The 24,330-nt window shown below is 43.2% G+C and overlaps 1 protein-coding gene across 3 annotated transcripts in view; it reads right to left on the bottom strand.

Moving 5' to 3' along the window:
- The window catches only part of plcb4b (phospholipase C, beta 4b), a 111,379-nt gene that overhangs the window by 11,919 nt on the left and 75,130 nt on the right, over positions 1–24,330 (bottom strand). For all 3 annotated transcript variants that reach the window (XM_081379441.1, XM_081379443.1, XM_081379442.1), the window contains exons 23-34: positions 23,810–23,894; positions 23,212–23,336; positions 21,984–22,035; positions 17,870–17,972; positions 16,846–17,010; positions 13,011–13,215; positions 11,757–11,845; positions 11,312–11,450; positions 10,796–10,833; positions 10,300–10,365; positions 6,816–6,931; positions 6,617–6,692 (exon numbers count right to left, since the gene is read on the bottom strand). In XM_081379441.1, the coding sequence (XP_081235567.1) occupies positions 6,617–6,692; positions 6,816–6,931; positions 10,300–10,365; positions 10,796–10,833; positions 11,312–11,450; positions 11,757–11,845; positions 13,011–13,215; positions 16,846–17,010; positions 17,870–17,972; positions 21,984–22,035; positions 23,212–23,336; positions 23,810–23,894 (1,259 nt within the window). The remainder of the gene's footprint in view (positions 1–6,616; positions 6,693–6,815; positions 6,932–10,299; positions 10,366–10,795; positions 10,834–11,311; positions 11,451–11,756; positions 11,846–13,010; positions 13,216–16,845; positions 17,011–17,869; positions 17,973–21,983; positions 22,036–23,211; positions 23,337–23,809; positions 23,895–24,330) is intronic.

Below are 24,330 nucleotides of genomic sequence, written 5' to 3'. Positions count from 1 at the left end.
TGTGTGTGTGTGTGTGTGTGTGTGAGAGTGTGTCCAGGCGCAGGTCCTTCATAAGATCTGGAGTGTGTGTGTGTGTGTGTGTGTGTGTGTGTGTGAGAGTGTGTCCAGGCGCAGGTCCTTCATAAGATCTGGAGTGTGTGTGTGTGTGTGTGTGTGTGTGTGTGTGTGAGAGAGTGTGTCCAGGCGCAGGTCCTTCATAAGATCTGGAGTGTGTGTGTGTGTGTGTGTGTGTGTGTGTGTGTGTGTGTGAGAGTGTGTCCAGGCGCAGGTCCTTCATAAGATCTGGAGTGTGTGTGTGTGTGTGTGTGTGTGTGTGTGTGTGTGTGTGTGTGAGAGTGTGTCCAGGCGCAGGTCCTTCATAAGATCTGGAGTGTGTGTGTGTGTGTGTGTGTGTGAGAGTGTGTCCACGCGCAGGTCCCTCATCAGATCTGGAGTGTGTGTCTGTGTGTGTGTGTGTGTGTGTGTGTGTGTGTGTGAGAGTGTGTCCAGGCGCAGGTCCTTCATAAGATCTGGAGTGTGTGTGTGTGTGTGTGTGTGTGTGTGTGTGTGTGTGTGTGTGTGTGTGTGTGTGTGAGAGTGTGTCCAGGCACAGGTCCTTCATCAGATCTGGAGTGTGTGTCTGTGTGTGTGTGTGTGTGTGTGTGTGTGTGTGTGTGTGTGAGAGTGTGTCCAGGCGCAGGTCCTTCATAAGATCTGGAGTGTGTGTGTGTGTGTGTGTGTGTGTGTGTGTGAGAGAGTGTGTCCAGGCACAGGTCCTTCATAAGATCTGGAGTGTGTGTGTGTGTGTGTGTGTGTGTGTGTGTGAGAGTGTGTCCAGGCGCAGGTCCTTCATAAGATCTGGAGTGTGTGTGTGTGTGTGTGTGTGTGTGTGTGTGTGTGTGTGTGAGAGTGTGTCCAGGCGCAGGTCCTTCATAAGATCTGGAGTGTGTGTGTGTGTGTGTGTGTGTGTGTGTGTGTGTGTGTGTGAGAGAGTGTGTCCAGGCGCAGGTCCTTCATAAGATCTGGAGTGTGTGTGTGTGTGTGTGTGTGTGTGTGTGTGTGTGTGTGTGTGTGTGTGTGAGAGTGTGTCCACGCGCAGGTCCCTCATCAGATCTGGAGTGTGTGTCTGTGTGTGTGTGTGTGTGTGTGTGTGTCTGTGTGTGTGTGTGTGTGTGTGTGTGTGTGTGTGTGTGTGTGTGTGTGTGTGTGTGTGTGTGTGTGTGTGTGTGTGTGTGTGTGTGTGTGTGTGTGTGTGTGAGAGTGTGTCCAGGCGCAGGTCCTTCATAAGATCTGGAGTGTGTGTGTGTGTGTGTGTGTGTGTGTGTGTGTGAGAGTGTGTCCAGGCGCAGGTCCTTCATAAGATCTGGAGTGTGTGTGTGTGTGTGTGTGTGTGTGTGTGTGTGTGTGTGTGAGAGTGTGTCCAGGCACAGGTCCTTCATCAGATCTGGAGTGTGTGTCTGTGTGTGTGTGTGTGTGTGTGTGTGTGTGTGTGTGTGTGTGTGTGTGTGTGTGTGAGAGTGTGTCCAGGCGCAGGTCCTTCATAAGATCTGGAGTGTGTGTGTGTGTGTGTGTGAGAGTGTGTCCAGGCGCAGGTCCTTCATAAGATCTGGAGTGTGTGTGTGTGTGTGTGTGTGTGTGTGTGTGTGTGAGAGTGTGTCCAGGCACAGGTCCTTCATCAGATCTGGAGTGTGTGTCTGTGTGTGTGTGTGTGTGTGTGTGTGTGTGTGTAGCATGTACAGAGTGAACAGCAGCGGTCCTAGTACTGAGCTTGTGGTACGCCATACTGAACTTGCGATCGATGAGACATCTCATATCTAGAGTCATGAAATATCATCTTACATTATTATTTTCCCACAAGAGGTCAAAGACACCCGATGTTAGATATTTAGAGCTGAATTAAAAGGGTTATGCATGAAATAGTGAGTTTTTGAATTTAAGTTGAAAGAATGTAAGGAACGTGCTTAAATTACTATATATAATATATAGATTATATAAAATTGCATTAAAAAATAGAAAAAAATATCAAAATAAATAAAACAAGACATTTGAACATTTTATGAAATAAAACAAGCTTTCTGGATGAAAAAGTCTATACGATCTATATGATTAAGTATAATTTTAGGGCTTCGGGTCATACTGACCCACGAGGGAAGGATGAGGGATAATGCTAAATGCTAACCCATGCTAAATGCTTCTTTCTTTGCAGTCTTTAGCCTCCTTGTTAGCCCCGCCCACATAAATTTTAGGTCGGAAAGTTCGGTCTGCACTCGATCCGTTGAGGAGCTATTATGCCCGAAAAAAAATTGTTCGGACCAATCAAATTGTCAGGGCAACGTAACGTAATCATCCACGTCACCAACGAGCGCTTGGGTTGAATTCGTTTACAACAAAGATGACTGCCGCTGGAGGATTGTTATTTCACGAGTTCACACTTACAAACAAGTCAGATAGAATAAATGCATATTTGGCGTGCTGTCGGGCTCGGTATTCGGCCTGAACCCAAAGTACTCCCCCCGTATTCCAGGCTGTGGAAGAACAAGCCGAGAGTGAGTGGAGGGATGCTGAAAACTGTCAAGGAATGTTAGGTGAGTTGACAGAGTGAATATATGCGTCCTCTCATGCTGATAGTGTAGACCGTAGACGGTCATTGTTTGATGACGAGTTGATTGGATTGATTATTTGAACGTGCTCCTCTCGAACTTTGTTTATAAAACATTATGCGTAGATTCCGCCATCGCGTCTGTTATAGAAGATATCGACCGCGCATTAATTTTAAAAGAGGAACAGAGAACTGCGATCAAGGCATTTGTCGATCGGAAACATGAATGAAAAACATACGTCACTTACTCCGTTGCTCTGATTGGCTGTAGGTCTATCCAATTGAGTGCAGAGGCATTTTCCTTCCTGGTTCGGTTGAAACACGCCCCATAATCAAAGCTCAACGGAGCAGTATCAGACTCACATTCTGACTAGAATCTGAGTATGACAACATCAGGCTAGCAAACATTGTATTAGCCAATTTTAATTTTTATTTCTATCTTTTCTCCTATGTAACAATTACCATTGTCAGCACTCTCTATAGATAAATTAATTTTTAGATAGTAAGATAATAATAGAAGATAATATAATAAGATAACCCTCCCCCACATCTCTTCAGTCCCTATTTTCTCATATACTATACTATTTTTTTTTGTATGTTATGTGTAGTGTCTAAGGTGCATTAAAAGAAGGGGTACAGTGTGAGAGTGTCTCAACTTGGGACAGAGATGCTGTCATATGGAAACCACTTCTCGCCTGTCTTGCCTGCCTGAGTGTTTAAGAGGTTTTTCAATGTATATACTGTATATATATACAGTACAAGTCAAAAGTTTGGAAACGTTACTATTTTTAATGTTTTTGAAAGAAGTCTCTTATGCTCATCAAGCCTGCAGTTAAAAAAAACAACAACAACAAAAAAAACAGTAATATTATGAAATATTATTACAATTTAAAATAATGGTTCTCTTTTTTAATATGCTTTAAAATGCAATTTATTTTTGTGATGCAAAGCTGAATTTTCATCAGCAAGTACTCCAGTCTTTGGTGTCTTATGATCCTTCAGAAATCATTCTAATATGCTGATTTATGATCAATGTTGGAAACAGTTGTGCTGCTTAATATTTTTTTTATAACCTGAGATACTTTTTTCAGGATTATTTGATGAATAAAAAGTTAAAAAGAACTGTATTTATTTAGAATAGAAATCTTTTGTAACAATATACACTACCGTTCAAAAGTTTGGGAACAATTACTATATTTTTTTTAAGAAATTAGTACTTTAATTCAACAAGGATGCGTTAAATTGATAAAAGGTGATGGTAACGATTTATATTGTTAGAAATGTTTTTATTTTGAATAAATGCTGTTTTTATGAATAAATGCTGTTAACGTTTTACTCATCAATGAATCCTGAAAAAAGTATTCCAAAAAAATATATTAAGCAGCAGAACTGTTTCCATCATTGATAATAACTGAGTATCAAATCATCATATTAGAATGATTTCTGAAGGATCATAAGACACCAAAGACTGGAGTACTTGCTGATGAAAATTCAGCTTTGCATCACAAAAATAAATTACATTTTAAAGTATATTAAAAAAGAGAACCATTATTTTAAATTGTAATAATATTTCATAATATTACTGTTTTTTTTTTTTTTTTAACTGCAGGCTTGATGAGCATAAGAGACTTCTTTCAAAAACATTAAAAATAGTAATGTTTCCAAACTTTTGACTGGTACTGTATATATATATATATATACATACACAGTGAGGAAAATAAGTATTTGAACACCCTGCTATTTTGCAAGTTCTCCCACTTAGAAATCATGGAGGGGTCTGAAATTGTCATCGTAGGTGCATGTCCACTGTGAGAGACATAATCTAAAAAAAAAAATCCAGAAATCACAATGTATGATTTTTTAACTATTTATTTGTGTGATACAGCTGCAAATAAGTATTTGAACACCTGAGAAAATCAATGTTAATATTTGGTACAGAAGCCTTTGTTTGCAATTACAGAGGTCAAACGTTTCCTGTAGTTTTTCACCAGGTTTGCACACACTGCAGGAGGGATTTTGGCCCACTCCTCCACACAGATCTTCTCTAGATCAGTCAGGTTTCTGGGCTGTCGCTGAGAAACACGGAGTTTGAGCTCCCTCCAAAGATTCTCTATTGGGTTTAGGTCTGGAGACTGGCTAGGCCACGCCAGAACCTTGATATGCTTCTTACAGAGCCACTCCTTGGTTATCCTGGCTGTGTGCTTCGGGTCATTGTCATGTTGGAAGACCCAGCCTCGACCCATCTTCAATGCTCTAACTGAGGGAAGGAGGTTGTTCCCCAAAATCTCGCAATACATGGCCCCGGTCATCCTCTCCTTAATACAGTGCAGTCGCCCTGTCCCATGTGCAGAAAAACACCCCCAAAGCATGATGCTACCACCCCCATGCTTCACAGTAGGGATGGTGTTCTTGGGATGGTACTCATCATTCTTCTTCCTCCAAACACGTTTAGTGGAATTATGACCAAAAAGTTCTATTTTGGTCTCATCTGACCACATGACTTTCTCCCATGACTCCTCTGGATCATCCAAATGGTCATTGGCAAACTTAAGACGGGCCTTGACATGTGCTGGTTTAAGCAGGGGAACCTTCCGTGCCATGCATGATTTCAAACCATGACGTCTTAGTGTATTACCAACAGTAACCTTGGAAACGGTGGTCCCAGCTCTTTTCAGGTCATTGACCAGCTCCTCCCGTGTAGTTCTGGGCTGATTTCTCACCTTTCTTAGGATCATTGAGACCCCACGAGGTGAGATCTTGCATGGAGCCCCAGTCCGAGGGAGATTGACAGTCATGTTTAGCTTCTTCCATTTTCTAATGATTGCTCCAACAGTGGACCTTTTTTCACCAAGCTGCTTGGCAATTTCCCCGTAGCCCTTTCCAGCCTTGTGGAGGTGTACAATTTTGTCTCTAGTGTCTTTGGACAGCTCTTTGGTCTTGGCCATGTTAGTAGTTGGATTCTTACTGATTGTATGGGGTGGACAGGTGTCTTTATGCAGCTAACGACCTCAAACAGGTGCATCTAATTTAGGATAATAAATGGAGTGGAGGTGGACATTTTAAAGGCAGACTAACAGGTCTTTGAGGGTCAGAAATCTAGCTGATAGACAGGTGTTCAAATACTTATTTGCAGCTGTATCATACAAATAAATAGTTAAAAAATCATATATTATGATTTCTGGATTTTTTTTTTTAGATTATGTCTCTCACAGTGGACATGCACCTACGATGACAATTTCAGACCCCTCCATGATTTCCAAGTGGGAGAACTTGCAAAATAGCAGGGTGTTCAAATACTTATTTTCCTCACTGTATATATATATATATATATATATATATATATATATATATATATATATGTATATACATACATACATACACACATACACACATATATACACATATATATATATATATATATATATATATATATACAGTATATATATATATATATATATATATATATACACATACACATTTTTTTTTCTATTCTACGTTGTGGTGCGTTAAAAACACATGAAAAGATAAGGGGGGATTGGAAATAATCAATTGATTTAACCATAGCAGTAGTGATAACAATGAGCACCAGGTTTGTAATTCCAAAACAGCAATAATAATAATAATAATAATAATAATAATAATGATGATGATGATGATGATGGCAATGGTGAGAACAATGATGAGAGCAACGACAATAACAACAGCAATTACAACAATAATGAAAAAAATAATAGTAATCATAACAATAACAGTAATGAAAATAATGACAATGATGACAAAAATAACCAAAATGCAGTAATATCCGTGGGTTAATTAAAAGGTGGGAGGAGTCGGAGTTGAGAATGTCATTTCTATACAAGATGTGATGCTTGATTTGGTTTATATTTGTTTATTGCGCTCGCTTGCGCCCTCTTGTGGGCAGAGGAGATGTACAGTACTGTTTTCCTCTAACATTAAGTATTGCCCTTAGAATTCGAATATAATTCGAATTTAGCTTTTCAGCCATTTTGACAGTCCTAGTGGGATTTTCTCCAGTACCTTTTCTTTATGGTCTGTCGTGAGCGTCTCGACCTTTATTGCCGTTTCCTTCTTCAACTCGGAGCAGTTGTTTTCTCTGAAACAGAGAACAACAAACGTCACAGTGACATCATCAGCGAGCGCTGGACAGTGACATCATCAGCGAGCGCCGGACAGTGACATCATCAGCGAGCGCCGGACAGTGACATCATCAGCTCACCCTCTCTTCTTGATGGCCTTCTCCAGCAGCTTCTCCAGCGTCAGCTTCTCCTTGTCATGCTGAGCCACCAGTTTATCCACCTGAGAACAGTGGGACTTCTGCACAGAGTTGTGTTCCTGCAGGAAGAGGAGGAGTTTATCAGAGAGAGGAGGAGGAGCTTATCAGAGAGAGGAGGAGGAGGAGTTTATCAGAGAGAGGAGGAGGAGCTTATCAGAGAGAGGAGGAGGAGCTTATCAGAGAGAGGAGGAGGAGCTTATCAGAGAGAGAAGGAGGAATTTATCAGAGAGAGGAGGAGGAGTTTATTAGAGAGGAGGAGGAAGAGTTTTTCAGAGAGAGGAGGAGGAATTTATCAGAGAGGAGGAGCTTATCAGAGAGAGGAGGAGGAGCTTAACAGAGAGGAGGAGGAGGAGTTTATCAGAGAGAGGAGGAGGAGTTTTTCACAGATAGGAGGAGGAGCTTATCAGAGAGAGGAGGAGGAGTTTATCAGAGAGAGGAGGAGGAGGAGTTTTTCAGAGAGAGGAGGAGCTTATCAGAGAGAGGAGGAGGAGGAGCTTATCAGAGAGAGGAGGAGGAGGAGTTTTTCAGAGAGAGGAGGAGGAGCTTATCAGAGAGAGGAGGAGGAGGAGTTTTTCAGAGAGAGGAGGAGGAGCTTATCAGAGAGAGAAGGAGGAGTTTATCAGAGAGAGGAGGAGGAGTTTTTCACAGATAGGAGGAGGAGCTTATCAGAGAGAGGAGGAGGAGTTTATCAGAGAGAGGAGGAGGAGGAGTTTTTCAGAGAGAGGAGGAGCTTATCAGAGAGAGGAGGAGGAGGAGCTTATCAGAGAGAGGAGGAGGAGGAGTTTTTCAGAGAGAGGAGGAGGAGCTTATCAGAGAGAGGAGGAGGAGTTTTTCAGAGAGAGGAGGAGGAGCTTATCAGAGAGAGGAGGAGGAGCTTATCAGAGAGAGGAGGAGGAGCTTATCAGAGAGAGGAGGAGGAGGAGTTTATCAGAGAGAGAAGGAGGAATTTATCAGAGAGAGGAGGAGGAGTTTATTAGAGAAGAGGAGGAAGAGTTTTTCAGAGAGAGGAGGAGGAGCTTAACAGAGAGGAGGAGGAGGAGTTTATCAGAGAGAGGAGGAGGAGGAGTTTTTCACAGATAGGAGGAGGAGCTTATCAGAGAGAGGAGGAGGAGTTTATCAGAGAGAGGAGGAGGAGGAGTTTTTCAGAGAGAGGAGGAGCTTATCAGAGAGAGGAGGAGGAGGAGCTTATCAGAGAGAGGAGGAGGAGGAGTTTTTCAGAGAGAGGAGGAGGAGCTTATCAGAGAGAGGAGGAGGAGTTTATCAGAGAGAGGAGGAGGAGTTTATCAGAGGAGGAGGAGCTTATCAGAGAGAGGAGGAGGAGGAGGAGGAGGAGTTTTTCAGAGAGAGGAGGAGGAGCTTAACAGAGAGGAGGAGGAGGAGTTTATCAGAGAGAGGAGGAGGAGGAGTTTTTCACAGATAGGAGGAGGAGCTTATCAGAGAGAGGAGGAGGAGTTTATCAGAGAGAGGAGGAGGAGGAGTTTTTCAGAGAGAGGAGGAGCTTATCAGAGAGAGGAGGAGGAGGAGCTTATCAGAGAGAGGAGGAGGAGGAGTTTTTCAGAGAGAGGAGGAGGAGCTTATCAGAGAGAGGAGGAGGAGTTTATCAGAGAGAGGAGGAGGAGTTTATCAGAGGAAGAGGAGCTTATCAGAGAGAGGAGGAGGAGGAGGAGGAGGAGTTTATCAGAGAGAGGAGGAGGAGGAGTTTTTCACAGATAGGAGGAGGAGCTTATCAGAGAGAGGAGGAGGAGTTTATCAGAGAGAGGAGGAGGAGGAGTTTTTCAGAGAGAGGAGGAGCTTATCAGAGAGAGGAGGAGGAGGAGCTTATCAGAGAGAGGAGGAGGAGGAGTTTTTCAGAGAGAGGAGGAGGAGCTTATCAGAGAGAGGAGGAGGAGCTTATCAGAGAGAGGAGGAGGAGTTTATCAGAGGAGGAGGAGCTTATCAGAGAGAGGAGGAGGAGGAGGAGGAGGAGTTTATCAGAGAGAGGAGGAGGAGCTTATCAGAGAGAGGAGGAGAAAGAGTTTAGGTGTGTTCGACATCGGCTGCGGCTGGATGTAACCGATCGGCGAGAGTAGCCGCGTGCCGGCGGGGAGGAGCTGCAAACGGAGACGTGAAGTCGGACACTTTCTGGTTCCCGTGGTGACCGCTCGTGGTGTTTGCATACTTTACCACAGCTGAAGTGAAATAAATGCAATATTTGCCAAATAATACACAGATGTTTCAGAGACATTTTCATTCAATACTTTATATACTGCTTCATACAGCGTCTGTTTGAACAAGAATAAAGTTCAACATAAGCTACTATCAATGAAGTGGAGTCTACGTTTTTTAAGCAGTTTTAATTTGATAAACATGACACAATATAACATCGCAACGACATGAAAAGAGTGTTTACTGTTATAAAAAACTGATTTGTGAGCTTTAGTGGAACTAAAGGTGTTCGGTTGTAATAAACACGAAACACACGTGATCGTTGTCATGCGGTGAATCCGGCCAATCGTGGAACAGCTGTGTTGTCATCAGAGCTCGTGCAGCTGCTCTTGAGAAGCTGCGCTGGCTGAGTTCTCCGGCTACTCTCGAATCGCTCTCGCGGTGCTTTGATGGCATACGTCACAGTCACGTGGTGTCGGCGCTGTATCAAGTAGGACAAAATTTCTAACCGGCATGCACTGCTTCAAGTCAGCCGCTGATCGGTCTGCGCAGAGCTGCATGAAGTCGAACAAGCCTTTTATCAGAGAGAGGAGGAGGAGTTTATCAGAGAGAGGAGGAGGAGCTTATCAGAGAGAGGAGGAGGAGCTTATCAGAGAGAGGAGGAGGAGCTTATCAGAGGGAGGAGGAGGAGGAGGAGCTTATCAGAGAGAGGAAGAAGAGCTTATCAGAGAGAGGAGGAGGAGTTTATCAGAGAGGAGGAGGAGGAGCTTATCAGAGAGAGAAGGAGGAGGAGTTTATCAGAGAGGAGGAGGAGGAGCTTATCAGAGAGAGGAGGAGTTTATCAGAGAGGAGGAGGAGGAGCTTATCAGAGAGAGGAGGAGGAGTTTATCAGAGAGAGGAGGAGGAGGAGGAGGAGGAGTTTATCAGCGAGAGGAGGAGGAGGAGGAGCTTATTAGAGAGAGGAGGAGGAGGAGGAGTTTATCAGAGAGGAGGAGGAGGAGTTTATCAGAGAGAGGAGGAGGAGGAGTTTATCAGAGAGAGGAGGAGGAGTTTATCAGAGAGAGGAGGAGGAGGAGGAGCTTATCAGAGAGAGGAGGAGGAGCTTATCAGAGAGAGGAGGAGGAGGAGGAGCTTATCAGAGAGAGGAGGAGGAGGAGTTTATCAGAGAGAGGAGGAGGAGGAGGAGCTTATCAGAGAGAGGAGTGCTTATCAGAGAGAGGAGGAGTTTATCAGAACCGTTCTCTCAGAGAGGAAGTGATGTAATGACGTCTGGAACACGGACCTTAGTGTGTCGTTTCTTTAGCGTGTTCAGCTCCTTCTGCTGCTTCTTCATCAGTTTAATGAAGGTCTAGAAAGAGATTCATGGCATTGAAACGACAGAAACGACTAGAAAACATCTAAAAAATACATTGAGAAACGGCAGCATTCCGGCAGAGAAAAGAGGAAACTGGGAAACGAATAAGTGAATTTTTCATGGAACGTTTTTTAAATGTTGCTATTTTTTTCAGAACATTTAAAAGTAACGTTACCATAATGTTTGAAGAATGATACAATGGAATGTTTCCTTAATGATCACATAACCGAGAAAAAAATTAAAATAAATAAATAAAAACAGGACTTTTTTTGAACGTTCAGAGAACATTCAAAAATGAAAATTTGACCTTAATGGAAATGTTAGCAAAACTTTCTCAGAACATGTTTTTGTTATCTGGGAAGGTTTCCTACGATGCAGAGCTTCATCAGAATTACCCACAATCCTGTGCAAACGAGCACTTTACCTTCATCTGCTTCAGATCTTCAATGTTCACCTGATTATCTGCAAACAGAAGAAACAGAGGTAAAGCAGTCAGACCTTCACAAACACAACTCTACACATACACTCAGTCTTTGGGTTTGTGTTGTTTTAAGGTTTTATCATATTGATTTTTTAACAAACAATTAAAATGTTTTGGTTTAAACATGAAACGTGATGTGATGTGTTTTTGAGTGATTCAGTGGGAAATAATCTTTTGTCTATCAGGATTTGACTGGATGAGTGTGTGTCTGTGTGTGTGAGAGTGACAGTGTGAGAGTGTATGTGTGTGTGTCTCACCGTGTCTGTTCTCAGTGATGTTGTTCTTTGTGGCGTTCACCTCTGAGCTGTGTGTGTGTGAGAGTGTGTGTGTGTGTGTGTGTGTGTGTGTATGTGTGTGTGTCTCACCGCGTCTGTTCTCAGTGATGATGTTCTGTGTGGCGTTCACCTCTGAGCTGTGTGTGTGTGTGTGTGTGTGTGTGTGTGTGTGTGAGTGTCTCACCACGTCTGTTCTCAGTGATGTTGTTCTGTGTGGCGTTCACCTCTGAGCTGCTCTGTGGTGTCACGTTGGTCTTCACCTGATTCACTTTCCCCTTCTTATCACTCTTAGAGCTTTCGTTAGGCACGTCTGCGATATCACTCTGCAGCGCGACAACAACACTCGTCAGGACACACACACTCACTCGCTCTCACACTCGCTCTCTCTCTCACTTGCTCTCTCACTCACTCACTCTCTCTCTCACTCACTCTCTCTCACACACACACTCACTCTCACAATGACTCTCTCACTCACTCTCTCTCTCACTCTCTCTCTCTCTCACACACACACTCACTCTCTCTCTCACACACACTCTCACAATCACTCAATCACTCAATCACTCTCTCACTCACTCTCACACTCACACTCACGCACACACTCGAGTTGAGCGACCTGACTCTGAACGCACCGTCTCGATACCGAGAGCTCGCATCTGATCGGCTCGTTTCTCTGCAATGGTGAGGAACTTCTTCGGGTCAGAAAGAGCATCAACGATGGCTGGAAAACAATCAGAGACGGAAGATTACAGTCATCAAACACAATCAACACAATATGATTACAGTGATACTGTACATGATCAATAACCAGCTCATATTTCCATCTAATTACAAAAAAATGCAAACAACATCATCTAGTCAGCCTTAGAGAGGCAAAAACCTCTTCAGAATGATGTATGAATCATTTAAAAATGATATATGGTAAAACTTCACAATAAGATCTCATTAGGTAATTAACGCATTAACTGTATTTAAAGGTGATTCTCTACAAAAATAATAATAATTTTGCTGGTTGAAAGTCTCCTCATATTCTTATAGAAATCACAATGTTAAGCTGTCTAAATGTATTATTATAATTATATATTGTCTGAGGAAGGTGTAGGACCATAAAATGTACATCCTCTGCGTTTCATAGTTTGATAGCTCAGGTGCATTAAAAAATCTTAACATGAATTTTTATTAAAGTCCCCCTGTGGTGAAAATCCAGCGTTTAATGTTGTTTATACGTCTATGTGGTGTTTTTAATATGCTTTAAGACAAACCATGTGTAAATTCATAAGTTGACACCATTGCTGAGTATTTCCTCTTAAAACTGCAGTGAACCAAAGACAGTCTCAAAAACACGCTTTGAAATCGCTGGTGTTTCTGACGTCACAAACTACCTTGTAACCAATCAGATCAACGTGTGATCGTCAACCAGTGGATCACTGAGCTGAGCTGAGTGAGTGTGTGGAGGTGGGGCTCATTTGCATATTCATAGAATTGAATTCTATTCCGCGCATACTAAATGAGGCAAGGGTGTCGGGTTACATTCAAGATATTTTAAGGCACGAAGATTTTTTTTCAAGGAAAATTCAAGGAAAAGGTTTAAATGTGCAGGCGATCAAAAATGAGTATTAATGGATACAATTATTGACTACAAGGGGACATAAATGTAAAAATCAAGATTAAATAAGATAAATAATGCTTTTGAAGTATTTTTTATTGTAAGTGTAATGTAAAAAATGTAAACAATACTAATGTAAACATATGGAACCGTATTGTAAAGTGTTTCCACATCATTTAAACAACACAAATGACTGAGTCTCTGGAGGAGCGGTGGCGAGCTTCGGCCCCTTGTGATGTCACTTCCTGTGGGTTTCAGAGCGTGACCTGCATGAACTCACCGCCGAAGCCGTCGGGCACGTATGTCTTGAGGACGATGTTGCAGAAGACGGTGGGCAGCGACAGAGGCTTGTTGCCCTCGTTGCGCAGTGAGATGTGCCTGTACCCCGCCTGGAGCCCGTCCAGGGGCAGGATCCGCTGGCCAATCAGCTTGTTGTTATCGTCATACACGGCGATCCGCAGAACCGCCAAATCCGGCAGGATCACCTGATCACAGAGAGTTCAGATGTTCTGATCACAGGTGAGAGAGAGTTCAGACGCTCAACAGGCGATCTGAGCACACATTCATCAGGAATTAATGAAGCAGCAGGTCAATCACAGAGGCATGATGGGATACGACACGACACTCATATCTGCGTTGCTGTTCTTACCCCCCCTACCCCCACAGCACTATACAGGACCTTAGGGAAACTCCCACTGGATGTGTCAGTGCGCGTGCGTGTGTGAGAGTGAGTGAGTGTGTGTATGAGAGTGAGTGTGTGTGTGTGTGTGTGTGTGTGTGTGAGAGTGAGTGAGTGTGTGTATGAGAGTGAGTGTGTGTGTGTGAGAGTGAATGTGAGAGTGAGTGTGTGTGTGAGTGTGTGTGTGTATGAGAGTGTGTGTGAGAGTGTGTGTGTAAGAGTGAGTGTGTGTGTGAGTGAGTGATTGTGTGTATGAGAGTGTGTGTGAGTGTGAGTGTTAGTGTTAGAGTTCCCTCATCCCACCGGCTCCCCCTTGGCTCCTCCCACCCTCGGCTCCACCACACTCCCTCGCCCTGTCGACTCCACCGGGTTCCATCGTCCCACCAGCTCCCCCTTGGCTCCTCCCACCCTCGCCCTGTCGACTCCACCGGGTTCCATCGTCCCACCGGCTCCCCCTTGGCTCCTCCCACCCTCGCCCTGTCGACTCCACCGGGTTCCCTCGTCCCACCGGCTCCCCCTTGGCTCCTCCCACCCTCGGATCCACCACACTCCCTCGCCCTGTCGACTCCACCGAGTTCCCTCGTCCAACCGGCTCCCCCTTGGTCAGTCGTCACTCCACCTCTAACACGGACATGCAGATCTTCCACTACACACTGTTCCTACACCCTTACGGATCCAGCTCGCTCCTCCTTCTCTTCGGCTACGCCTCAGTCCTCCATCAAACCGCTATTACCTCAGTCCTCGGCAGTCTGGCTCCTAACCAGACGCGACGCGACACACGATAAAAGGTATCTTTTCCATGTTAATCCGAGTTTTTGTCCTAACCGGCCGCGATGGCGACACGCAATGATTCTATTTTAGAAACGGTTTCTATCTCTGCGATGTCGCTCCTAGAACAACAACAGAAAGTATGATAATCTGAGGTAATGTTTATGTGCTTTATGTAATATTAAAAGCAATGAATATCACTTTGTGTGTCTTTTATAGCCGTACTGAAAGCAACAACTCACCTCAGATCTTCAAAATAAATAAAAGTGAACAAGAACATTCAAACTGTCAACTCATTGTTAACAGACAAGTGTATTTTATGACGTTTGTTTCAGTTACTCAGTATGAATTTTTTAATAATGTTAAAATGGTGGAATATTCATGAATTTGATTATGTACTTATCCATTTTGTTGCGAGCTTGCCAAGAGAGCCCGCCCACGTCTTCTGATTGGCTGTAATTTTTATTGAGTCCCATTGTCACGTCTGGTGTGGACAGACAAATTGTTTGTCGCTGGAATCTTATCGCATCGCGTCTGGTTAGGACACGTGTCAGACGATCGTCGCCTACGCATCGCCCAGGACTCCTGTGCCAGTGATGTCGCTCTTCTCCATCGGTCGTCCCCTACGCCACCTCGACTCCTCCCTCAACTCGACTCCTCCCTCCCTCAACTCTTCCCCCTTGACTCCTCCATTCCTTGACTCCTCCCTCACTGAACTTGACTCCTCCCTCCCTCGACTCCTCCCTCCCTCCCTCGACTCCTCCCTCCCTCCCTCGACTCCTCCCTCCCTCGACTCCTCCCTCCATCCCACCCTCGGCTCCTCCCCCTCGACTCCTCTCCTCCCTCACTCAACTCCTCCCCCCCTGCCTCCTCTCTCAACTCCTCCCCCCTGCCGCCTCCCTCAACTCGACTCCTCCCTCACTCAACTCCTCCCCCTTGACTCCTCCCTTCCTTGACTCCTCCCCCTTCACCCCTCCCTTCCTCAACTACTCCCTCCCTCCCACCCTCGACTCTTCCCTTCCTCAACTACTCCCTCCCTCCCACCCTCGACTCCTCCCCCTCGACTGCTCCCTCCCTCCCTCAACTCCTCCGTCCTTGACTCCTCCCTCAACTCCTCCCTTCCTCGACTGCTCCCTCCCTCAACTCGACTCCTCCCTCCCCCGACTCCTCCCCCTTGACTCCTCCCCTGACTCCTCCCTCCCTCAACTCATCCCTCAACTCGACTCCTCCCTGCTTCAACTCCTCCCCCTTGACTCCTCCCTCTCTTGACTCCTCCCTCAACTCGACTCCTCCCTTCCTTGACTCCTCCCTCCCTGTCGTCTCTAAACTCTGGGTCTGTTCTGTCGGACGCCCTTCATCATTGCCAGGGTCTCATCGTCTGTATTGCACCATCCCCTCATCATCTCCTGTCTTCCCTGTGTCTTCACCTCCGCCTCTTCCATCCCTTCCTCACCTCTGCGTTCTGTCAGTTATCTGGACTTATTCATCTTTAGTTTCACTTTCATGGACTTTCAGTCTGTTTTCATTCATCACATCATGTGTTCCTTTGTTTGATTTTTCCCGCCCCTCTTCAGTTGTCATGGACACTCCTCTGATCATCACATCTGTTCGTCATCTCCTCACTATCACTGTGTATTTAAGTTCCTCACCTTCACTCTGTTTGCATGTTACACACGCTGTTACTTTCTCTTCGTCGTTGTGGATTACCTGAGTGTTTTCATTAAAGAACAATTTTGTTTATAGAAACCTTTTGGAACTCTCCTCCATCTTCATCTTCATCCATGTGAGAGTGTGTGTGAGTGTGTGTGCGAGAGCGTGTGTGAGTGTGTGTGTGAGAGTGTGTGTGTGAGAGTGAGTGTGTGTGTGAGTGTGTGTGGCACTGCGGCAGTGCTGATTTATGGTCTGTGTCTGTGGTGTCAGTGTCACGGCCGAGAGACTCCAACAACATCCTGCAGCATCAGCACAACGACTGCTCATTACCTGTGTGTGTGTGTGTGTGTGTGTGTGTGAGAGAGAGAGAGAGAGAGAGAGAGAGAGAGAGAGACAGAGAGAAAGAGAGAGAAAGAGAGAGAGAGAGAAAGAGAGAGAGAGTGTGTGTGTGTGTGTGTGAGTGGCGGGTTCATAGGTCATTTTAATTTTACTCAAACTGCCTTTTATCAACAAAAACAAAAACTGTGTCTCCAGCAAACGCTTCTCAGATGATCTGGAGAACATTCTGCTCAAACTCTCATCAAACCATCGAACGATCACATGCATCAATGAATCTGATGGCAGGACACTGCACAGGAAGTAAGCTTATATATTCACATGACACTTCCTGTATATCAATGTCTCCATACACATGATCAGCTTGACAGCGCCACCTACTGGCCAAAGTCTCACAAACAGACAAAAATAATTTCAATTTTAGATTAATGTTGCCCAAGTTCATGTTTTTCTGGCACCTTGCAGAAACTGATGAATCATTTTCTAGCATTATATTGAACTGAATCATGTGCTGTTTTGCACAGTTGTGTTGATTCAATGAATCACTGTCAAAAAGAATCAACCCCATTAACTAAAAAGAGTCATTGTCCAAACGAACAAATGAAATAAAAACTAAGAATGAACTAAAACCAAACTGATATTGAGAATCTTCTGAACTAGAATCATGAGAAGGATGCGGGACCTTTCTGAAGACAAACGGCTCCTCGTTGTAGTACGGGTTCAGGCCGTTGTTCATCACCATACGTGTGCGGAACTCTTTCCGGATGGTGTCGGTGGGAAGGCCGTACATGTCCACCTCCACATATGTGCCGATCTTCTTATCCGATAAGAACTGACCCGAGAACACCTGAGGAACGACACGGATATGAACAAGTCAGTGACACTGGAGTTCAGATCTGAAAGACACGATACAGTGAGAGTTGGAATGACTCATAATTAAATAGTCAAATGAAATGATTCAGAGCCATGATCTCTACCTACTCTCAGACACAAATACACACACTGTTACTACTGTACCTTTAAGAAATCTATGTGTAAATGAGCTTGAGTGTGTGTGTGTTAGTGTGTGTGTTTGCATGTCCGTGTGTGTCCGTTTGTGTATGTGAGCGTGTGTGTGAATGTATGTCCGTGTTTGTGTGTGAGTATGTGTGTGAGTATGTGTGAGTGTGTGTGAGTGAGTGTGTAAATATGTGTTATTGCGTGTAAGTGTGTGTGTGTGTGTGTGAGTGTGTGTATGTGAGTAGGTGTGTGAGTATGTGTGAGAGTGTTTGAGTGTGTGTTAGTGTGTGTGAGTATGTGAGTGTGTGTGAGTGTATGTGAGTGTAAGTGTGTGAGTATGTGTAAGTGTGTGACTGAGTATGCAAGAGCGTGTGTGTGTGTGTGTGAGTGTGTGTGTGAGTTTGAGTATGTGAGTATGTGTATGTGTATTAGTGTGTGTGAGTATTTAGAGTGTGTGTGTGAGTGTGTGTGTGTGTGTGTGTGTGTGTGTGTGAGTATGTACAAGTGTGTGTGAGTATGTGTAAGTGTGTGTGAGTGTGTGTGAGTATGTGTATGTGTGAGTGTGTGTGTGTGTGCGTGTGTTAGTGTGTGTGAGTGTGTTAGTGTGTGTGAGTATGTATGAGTGTGTGTGAGTATGTGAGTATGTGTGAGTGTGAATGAGCGTGTGTTAGTGTGTGAGTATGTGTATGTATGAGTGTGTGAGTCACCTGTACGCTGCAGGTAGCTGCTATCACTCCATCCACTGGTGTCTCAGAGAACGGGTCGAACATGCGGTCGCCGCGGCGCATGAAGTCTGGCTTCAACAGGTACCTGGAGAGGAGAGAGAGAGAGAGAGAGAGAGAGAGAGAGAGAGAGAGAGAGAGAGAGTCGCATCAGTGGCTACGTTTATATATGAGCTGATTTGATCTTATCTACAGTGCAAACAATGATGATCTTCCTCACTGCCTACGTTTACATGCAACGTCATTCCTAATTCGTTAGTAATGGGACTGACGGCTCAATCACACTGAAAAGCCTTCATGTAAAACGCCTTAAACGATCCGACTGAGCTCGATCCGAACGAAATTTCGACCGGATTGAAAGGGGTGGTTTATTCCTTTTCTAATCCGATCGAGAGAACATGTAAACACTTGATTGGATTGAAAACCGAAACTGAAAGGACCGCGCATGTGCGATGACGTTGAAATAGCGCAATGATGTAGAAATAGCGTAATGATGTAGAAATAGCGTAATGACGTTGAAATAGTGTAATGAACGAAGAAATAGCGTAATGATGTAGAAATAGCGTAATGACGTTGAAAGTGCAATGACGCAGAAATAGCATAATGACGTAGAAATAGCGTAATGATGTAGAAATAGCGTAATGACACTGAAATAGCGTAATGACGTAGAAATAGCGTAATGACGTAGCGTAATGACGTTGAAATAACGTAATGACGTTGAAATAGCGTAGTGACGCAGAAATAGCATAATGACGTAGAAATAGTGTAATGACGTAGAAATAGCGTAGTGGCGCAGAAATAGCATAATGACGTAGAAATAGCGTAATGACGTAGAAATAGCGTAATGGCGTTGAAATAGCGTAATGACGTAGAAATAGCGTAATGATGTAGCGTAATGACGTTGAAATAGCGTAGTGATGTAGAAATAGCGTAATGACGTTGAAATGGAGTAATGACATTGAAATGGCATAATGACGTTGAAATAGCGTAATGACGTTGAAATGGCGCAATGACGGTGAAATAGTGTAATGAAGTAGAAATATCGTAATGAAGTTGAAATAGCGTAATGATGTAGAAATAGCATAATGACGTTGAAATGACGTAATGACGCTGAAATAGCGTAATGATGTTGAAATAGGGTAATGACGTAGAAATAGCGTAATGAAGTAGAAATAGCGTAGTGATGTAGAAATAGCGTAATGATGTTGAAATAGCGTAATGAAGTTGAAATAGCGTGATGTAGAAATAGCGTAATGACGTTGAAATGGTGTAATGACGTTGAAATAGTGTAATGACGTTGAAATAGCGTAATGAAGTTGAAATAGCGTAATGACGTTGAAATAGCACAATGATGTAGAAATAGCTAATGAAGTTGAAATATCGTAATAAAGTTGAAATAGCGTAGTGATGTAGAAATAGCGTAGTGATGTTGAAATAGCGTAATGACGTTGAAATGGCGTAATGAAGTTGAAATATTGTAATGATGTAGAAATAGCGTAATGAAGTTGAAATATTGTAATGATGTTGAAATAGCGTAATGACGTTGAAATGGTGTAATGATGTTGAAATATTGTAATGATGTAGAAATAGCGTAATGAAGTTGAAATATTGTAATGATGTAGAAGTAGTGTAATGACATTGAAATGGTGTAATGACGTTGGAATAGCGTAATGACGTTGAAATAGCGTAATGACGTAGAAATAGCGTAATGACGTAGAAATAGCGTAATGACGTTGAAATAGCGTAGTGATGTAGAAATAGCGTAATGACGTTGAAATGGCGTAATGACATTGAAATGGCGTAATGACGTTGAAATAGCGTAATGACGTTGAAATGGCGTAATGACGGTGAAATAGTGTAATGAAGTAGAAATATCGTAATGAAGTTGAAATAGCGTAATGATGTAGAAATAGCATAATGACGTTGAAATGACGTAATGATGCTAAAATAACGTAATGACGTTGAAATAGTGTAGTGACGCAGAAATAGCGTAATGACGTAGAAATAGCGTAATGACGTAGAAATAGCGTAATGATGTAGAAATAGCTAATGAAGTAGAAATAGCATAATGACATAGAAATAGCGTAATGATGTAGAAATAGCTAATGACGTAGAAATAGCGTAATGACGTAGAAATAGCGTAATGACGTAGAAATAGCGTAATGACGTAGAAATAGCGTAATGATGTAGAAATAGCTAATGACGTAGAAATAGCGTAATGACGTAGAAATAGCGCAATGACGTTGAAATAGCGTAATGACGTAGAAATAGCGTAATGACGTAGCGTAATGACGTTGAAATAGCGTAGTGATGTAGAAATAGCGTAATGACGTTGAAATGGCGTAATGACATTGAAATGGCGTAATGACGTTGAAATAGCGTAATGACGTTGAAATGGCGTAATGACGGTGAAATAGTGAAATGAAGAAGAAATATCGTAATGAAGTTGAAATAGCGTAATGATGTAGAAATAGCATAATGACGTAATGACGCTGAAATAACGTAATGACGTTGAAATAGCGTAATGACGTAGAAATAGCGTAATGACGTAGAAATAGCGTAATGACGTAGAAATAGCGTAATGACGTTGAAATAGCATAATGACGTAGAAATAGCGTAATGACGTAGAAATAGAGTAATGACGTTGAAATAGCGTAGTGACGCAGAAATAGCGTAATGACGTAGAAATAGCGTAATGACGTAGAAATAGCGTAATGATGTAGAAATAGCGTAATGACGCAGAAATAGCGTAATGACGTAGAAATAGCGTAATGACGTAGAAATAGCGTAATGACGTAGAAATAGCGTAATGATGTAGAAATAGCGTAATGACGTAGAAATAGCGTAATGACGTAGAAATAGCGTAATGACGTTGAAATAGCATAATGACGCAGAAATAGCGTAATGTAGAAATAGCGTAATGATGTAGAAATAGCGTAATGAGGTAGAAATAGCGTAATGAGGAAGAAATAGCGTAATGATGTAGAAATAGCGTAATGACGTAGAAATAGCGTAATGATGTAGAAATAGCGTAATGATGTAGAAATAGCGTAATGACGCAGAAATAGCGTAATGACGCAGAAATAGCGTAATGATGTAGAAATAGCGTAATGACGCAGAAATAGCGTAATGATGTAGAAATAGTGTAATGACGTAGAAATAGCGTAATGATGTAGAAATAGCGTAATGATGTAGAAATAGCGTAATGACGTAGAAATAGCGTAATGACGTGTGGCGCGCTGAACGAGCTGTTCTCCTGCTGAATAAAGTGTGGTATAAACGAGTGTCTCGTCCTCCTATACTCCTCCTCTTCTGCGTGTGTGGAGTGGAGCAGGACGACGGTCCTCCAGTGCCGCTTCAGACGCTCATCCACACACGACTGGTTTTGGGCATTTTTACTGTGTGATCAATATTAGCAGCGGCACAACGGCTCATACGCTCATTATCTCCAAATTATGACCAGAAATGGATCAATATTAAGTCTGCTGTTTAAAGCAAATAAAGAACTGTAGGAGAATAGTTATAATGCACAAACAGCGGGAAACTCTGTATATTTGTGCAGTGTGCACATGTCAAAACATCTATTCTGATTTGAGGCTTGTGACATATAAACACACACATCAACCCGATCACATGTTTAGCGTTCATGTAAAACTACATTCAGATTCATCAATGGGAATGAACTCAGTCCGACTGAAGCAGAAGTGGAGCCAGTGACTGACAGGAGAGAGAGTCCTTCTGAGTCTTTCTGACTCCTCACTCAGCTGCGCCTCTAGGCCAGATATTAATTATTTTTTGATTAATTGCTCAAAAGAAGATTAATGATCCGAGCTCTTTCCATTACACAATCTCTCTCACACACACACACACACACACACACACACACACTGGTACTAACGGGACATTAAGGCACTGTGATGCTGACACTCATAATCCCACATGAGTGTTCGGCCTCAGGCTGGATTTCTCCATGAGGATCTCTGCGCGAGGGCCGATATTAGCGAGCGCTCATTTGCGCTAATGTTGCTAACGCCGCCGGCTGCAGCTAATGCGATGTGACAGTTTAATTGATGATCTGCAGCGGGAAACACACACTCACCCGCATGCGCCGTTGTACTCGAACTTGCCCTGGTTCAGCTGCATGCCCAGATCTGCAACACAGGAGAAATGCGTCACAAACATGCGTGTGTGTGTGTGTGTGTGTGTGTGTTTGTGCTGCATTACAGAGGGAAACACTGCGTTTCTTAGACCTGATATTTTTATTTTGATCTTTGTATTAATTAAAGTCACCATGAAATCAAAATGGATTATTCCTGTATTTATTATAAATTATCATTATTGTGTCTTGAATCCACAAATAGCAAACCACAACCATCCAAACATCCAATCAATTCCCCACAGATGCAATCAAGCCCCGCCCACATGTGTTCTCGTTCCAGAAGTGTTTCACTCACAATAGAGGAGAAAAGACTAGAGCAACTTCTGTTTCATGATGACTTTAAATCATAAGCTTGAGGTTTCATTCAGTCAGTGTTATGCCTGTACAGTCAAATAAAAAATTATTCAGACACCAGATATGTTTTTTATTTTTTTCACTAGTGTGATCAGGACACTATAGTTCATTAATGTAAGTGAGGAGAGCAAAATAAAGTAAACTGTGACATATTATACCCTAATATTCTTCATACAGAGACTACCAGTGACATTAATAAACATTTGGGAGCAGAAATGATTGACACTTTGAGCTGATCATGTTTTGCTGCAGTGTCTTTTCTTTAATTGCTAATGCTCTTTTTACACACAGACTGAACACAGTGAAGCATTGCTTGGTGATTGGTTGAGCTAAACTGGTATTATCTAATTGTGTAGTTAAATTTACCAGCTGACAGATATTCAACATAATTCATGTGTGAGACAGTCTAACAGAAGGACGGACAAAACCAGTCAAATATCAACTGAGTTCATAACTCTGAGTTCTGCTCATATTTTATTACCATTCTCTAAACTATAGCGAATAAACTGTGATGATGTGAGAAATGTTGAAGATGTCTGAATAAATTTTGGTTTGACTGTATATGCACATTATTAAAGCACTATAATCCAATATAATTTAAAGATGTTCTGTTCGCACGCCTGTGACGAGTTTTGTAACGCTGAGAATTATGAACAGTCACTGTTGTAAAAAACATGAGTTTATCTGTGCAAAACCTGTGATGATGTGAGTGATTCCCAGGGTGAATCTGACGTGATGCTGAGTTTTAAAACACACAGTCTAGTTGGATATTATATTGAATATTAGTTTATGTCCATCAGAAGATGTGGTGTACCGGGAGTCTGGTAGTTGAGAGACACCATCTGGCATCCGGCGTTCCAGAAGATCTGAGGCATGTAATTGCTGGAGTCCACGCGTCCTCCTTTAGGATAGATGCGGCTCATCTGACGCTTGTTGTAGCTGCGCGTCTGCGCTCAGGAAAACACACTCTCTCTCTCACACACACACACACACACACACACACACACACACACACACACACACACACACACACACACACACACACACACACACACAGGGGTATTTTTAACCGGGACAGCAGGAGAAGCTTCCCCGAGGAAACACGAGGATCACGGCAGAACGAGCTTCTTTAAAACAGTTCAAACGTGTTTAGCCCGACGGGACGGACCTCAGGGGAAACACGCACACATGCGCGCACACACACACACACACACACACACACACACACACACACACACACACACACACACAGGAAATCGGATGATCCACTCATTATTAGAAGATATTAGTTATCAAGACACACACTCTCACTCTCACACACACACACACACACACACACACACACACACACACACACACACACACACACACACACACACACACACACACACACACATTGTGTTAAAGGATACTTCACAAACTCGATGGCGTTGGTCTTCAGGTACCCCAGACCCACAGACTCGTTGAAGGACGACATGTTGTGATGGATGTTTCTCTCTGAGTGAAGCATAAACACACAGGCATTAAAACATGATTCTGAACACAGATCACGAGTTCCTGTCAAACATACGTGTGCCATACAGTCACACACACACACACACACACACACACACACACACACACACACACACACACACACACACACACACACACACGATAAACTGTGTCTAAAGCGTGTTAATCTGAGTTCTGTCCTGACCAGCACACCTGTGTTTCCAACAGCGGATCACGGCGCTTGCAACACCAACATCACGGGTTCGATTCCCAGAGAAAGCAATAAACGACTCTAATATAAAGCAGAGTCGCACTGGCCGAACGCATTCCTGTGAACCACAGTGAGGGATTCTGGGACAGTTTCTTCACGTGGCGTCTGACAGCTCATCGTGTGTGTTCTTAAAGAGTTTAAGTTGAGTTTGTGTAACTTTAATAGCCA

Source organism: Scardinius erythrophthalmus (assembly GCF_964197995.2).
Source record: "Scardinius erythrophthalmus genome assembly, chromosome: 11".
NCBI classification, from domain to species: domain Eukaryota; kingdom Metazoa; phylum Chordata; class Actinopteri; order Cypriniformes; family Leuciscidae; genus Scardinius; species Scardinius erythrophthalmus.
The sequence above is the reverse complement of the archived record's forward strand: the minus strand, read 5'-3'. Positions and strand labels throughout refer to the sequence as shown.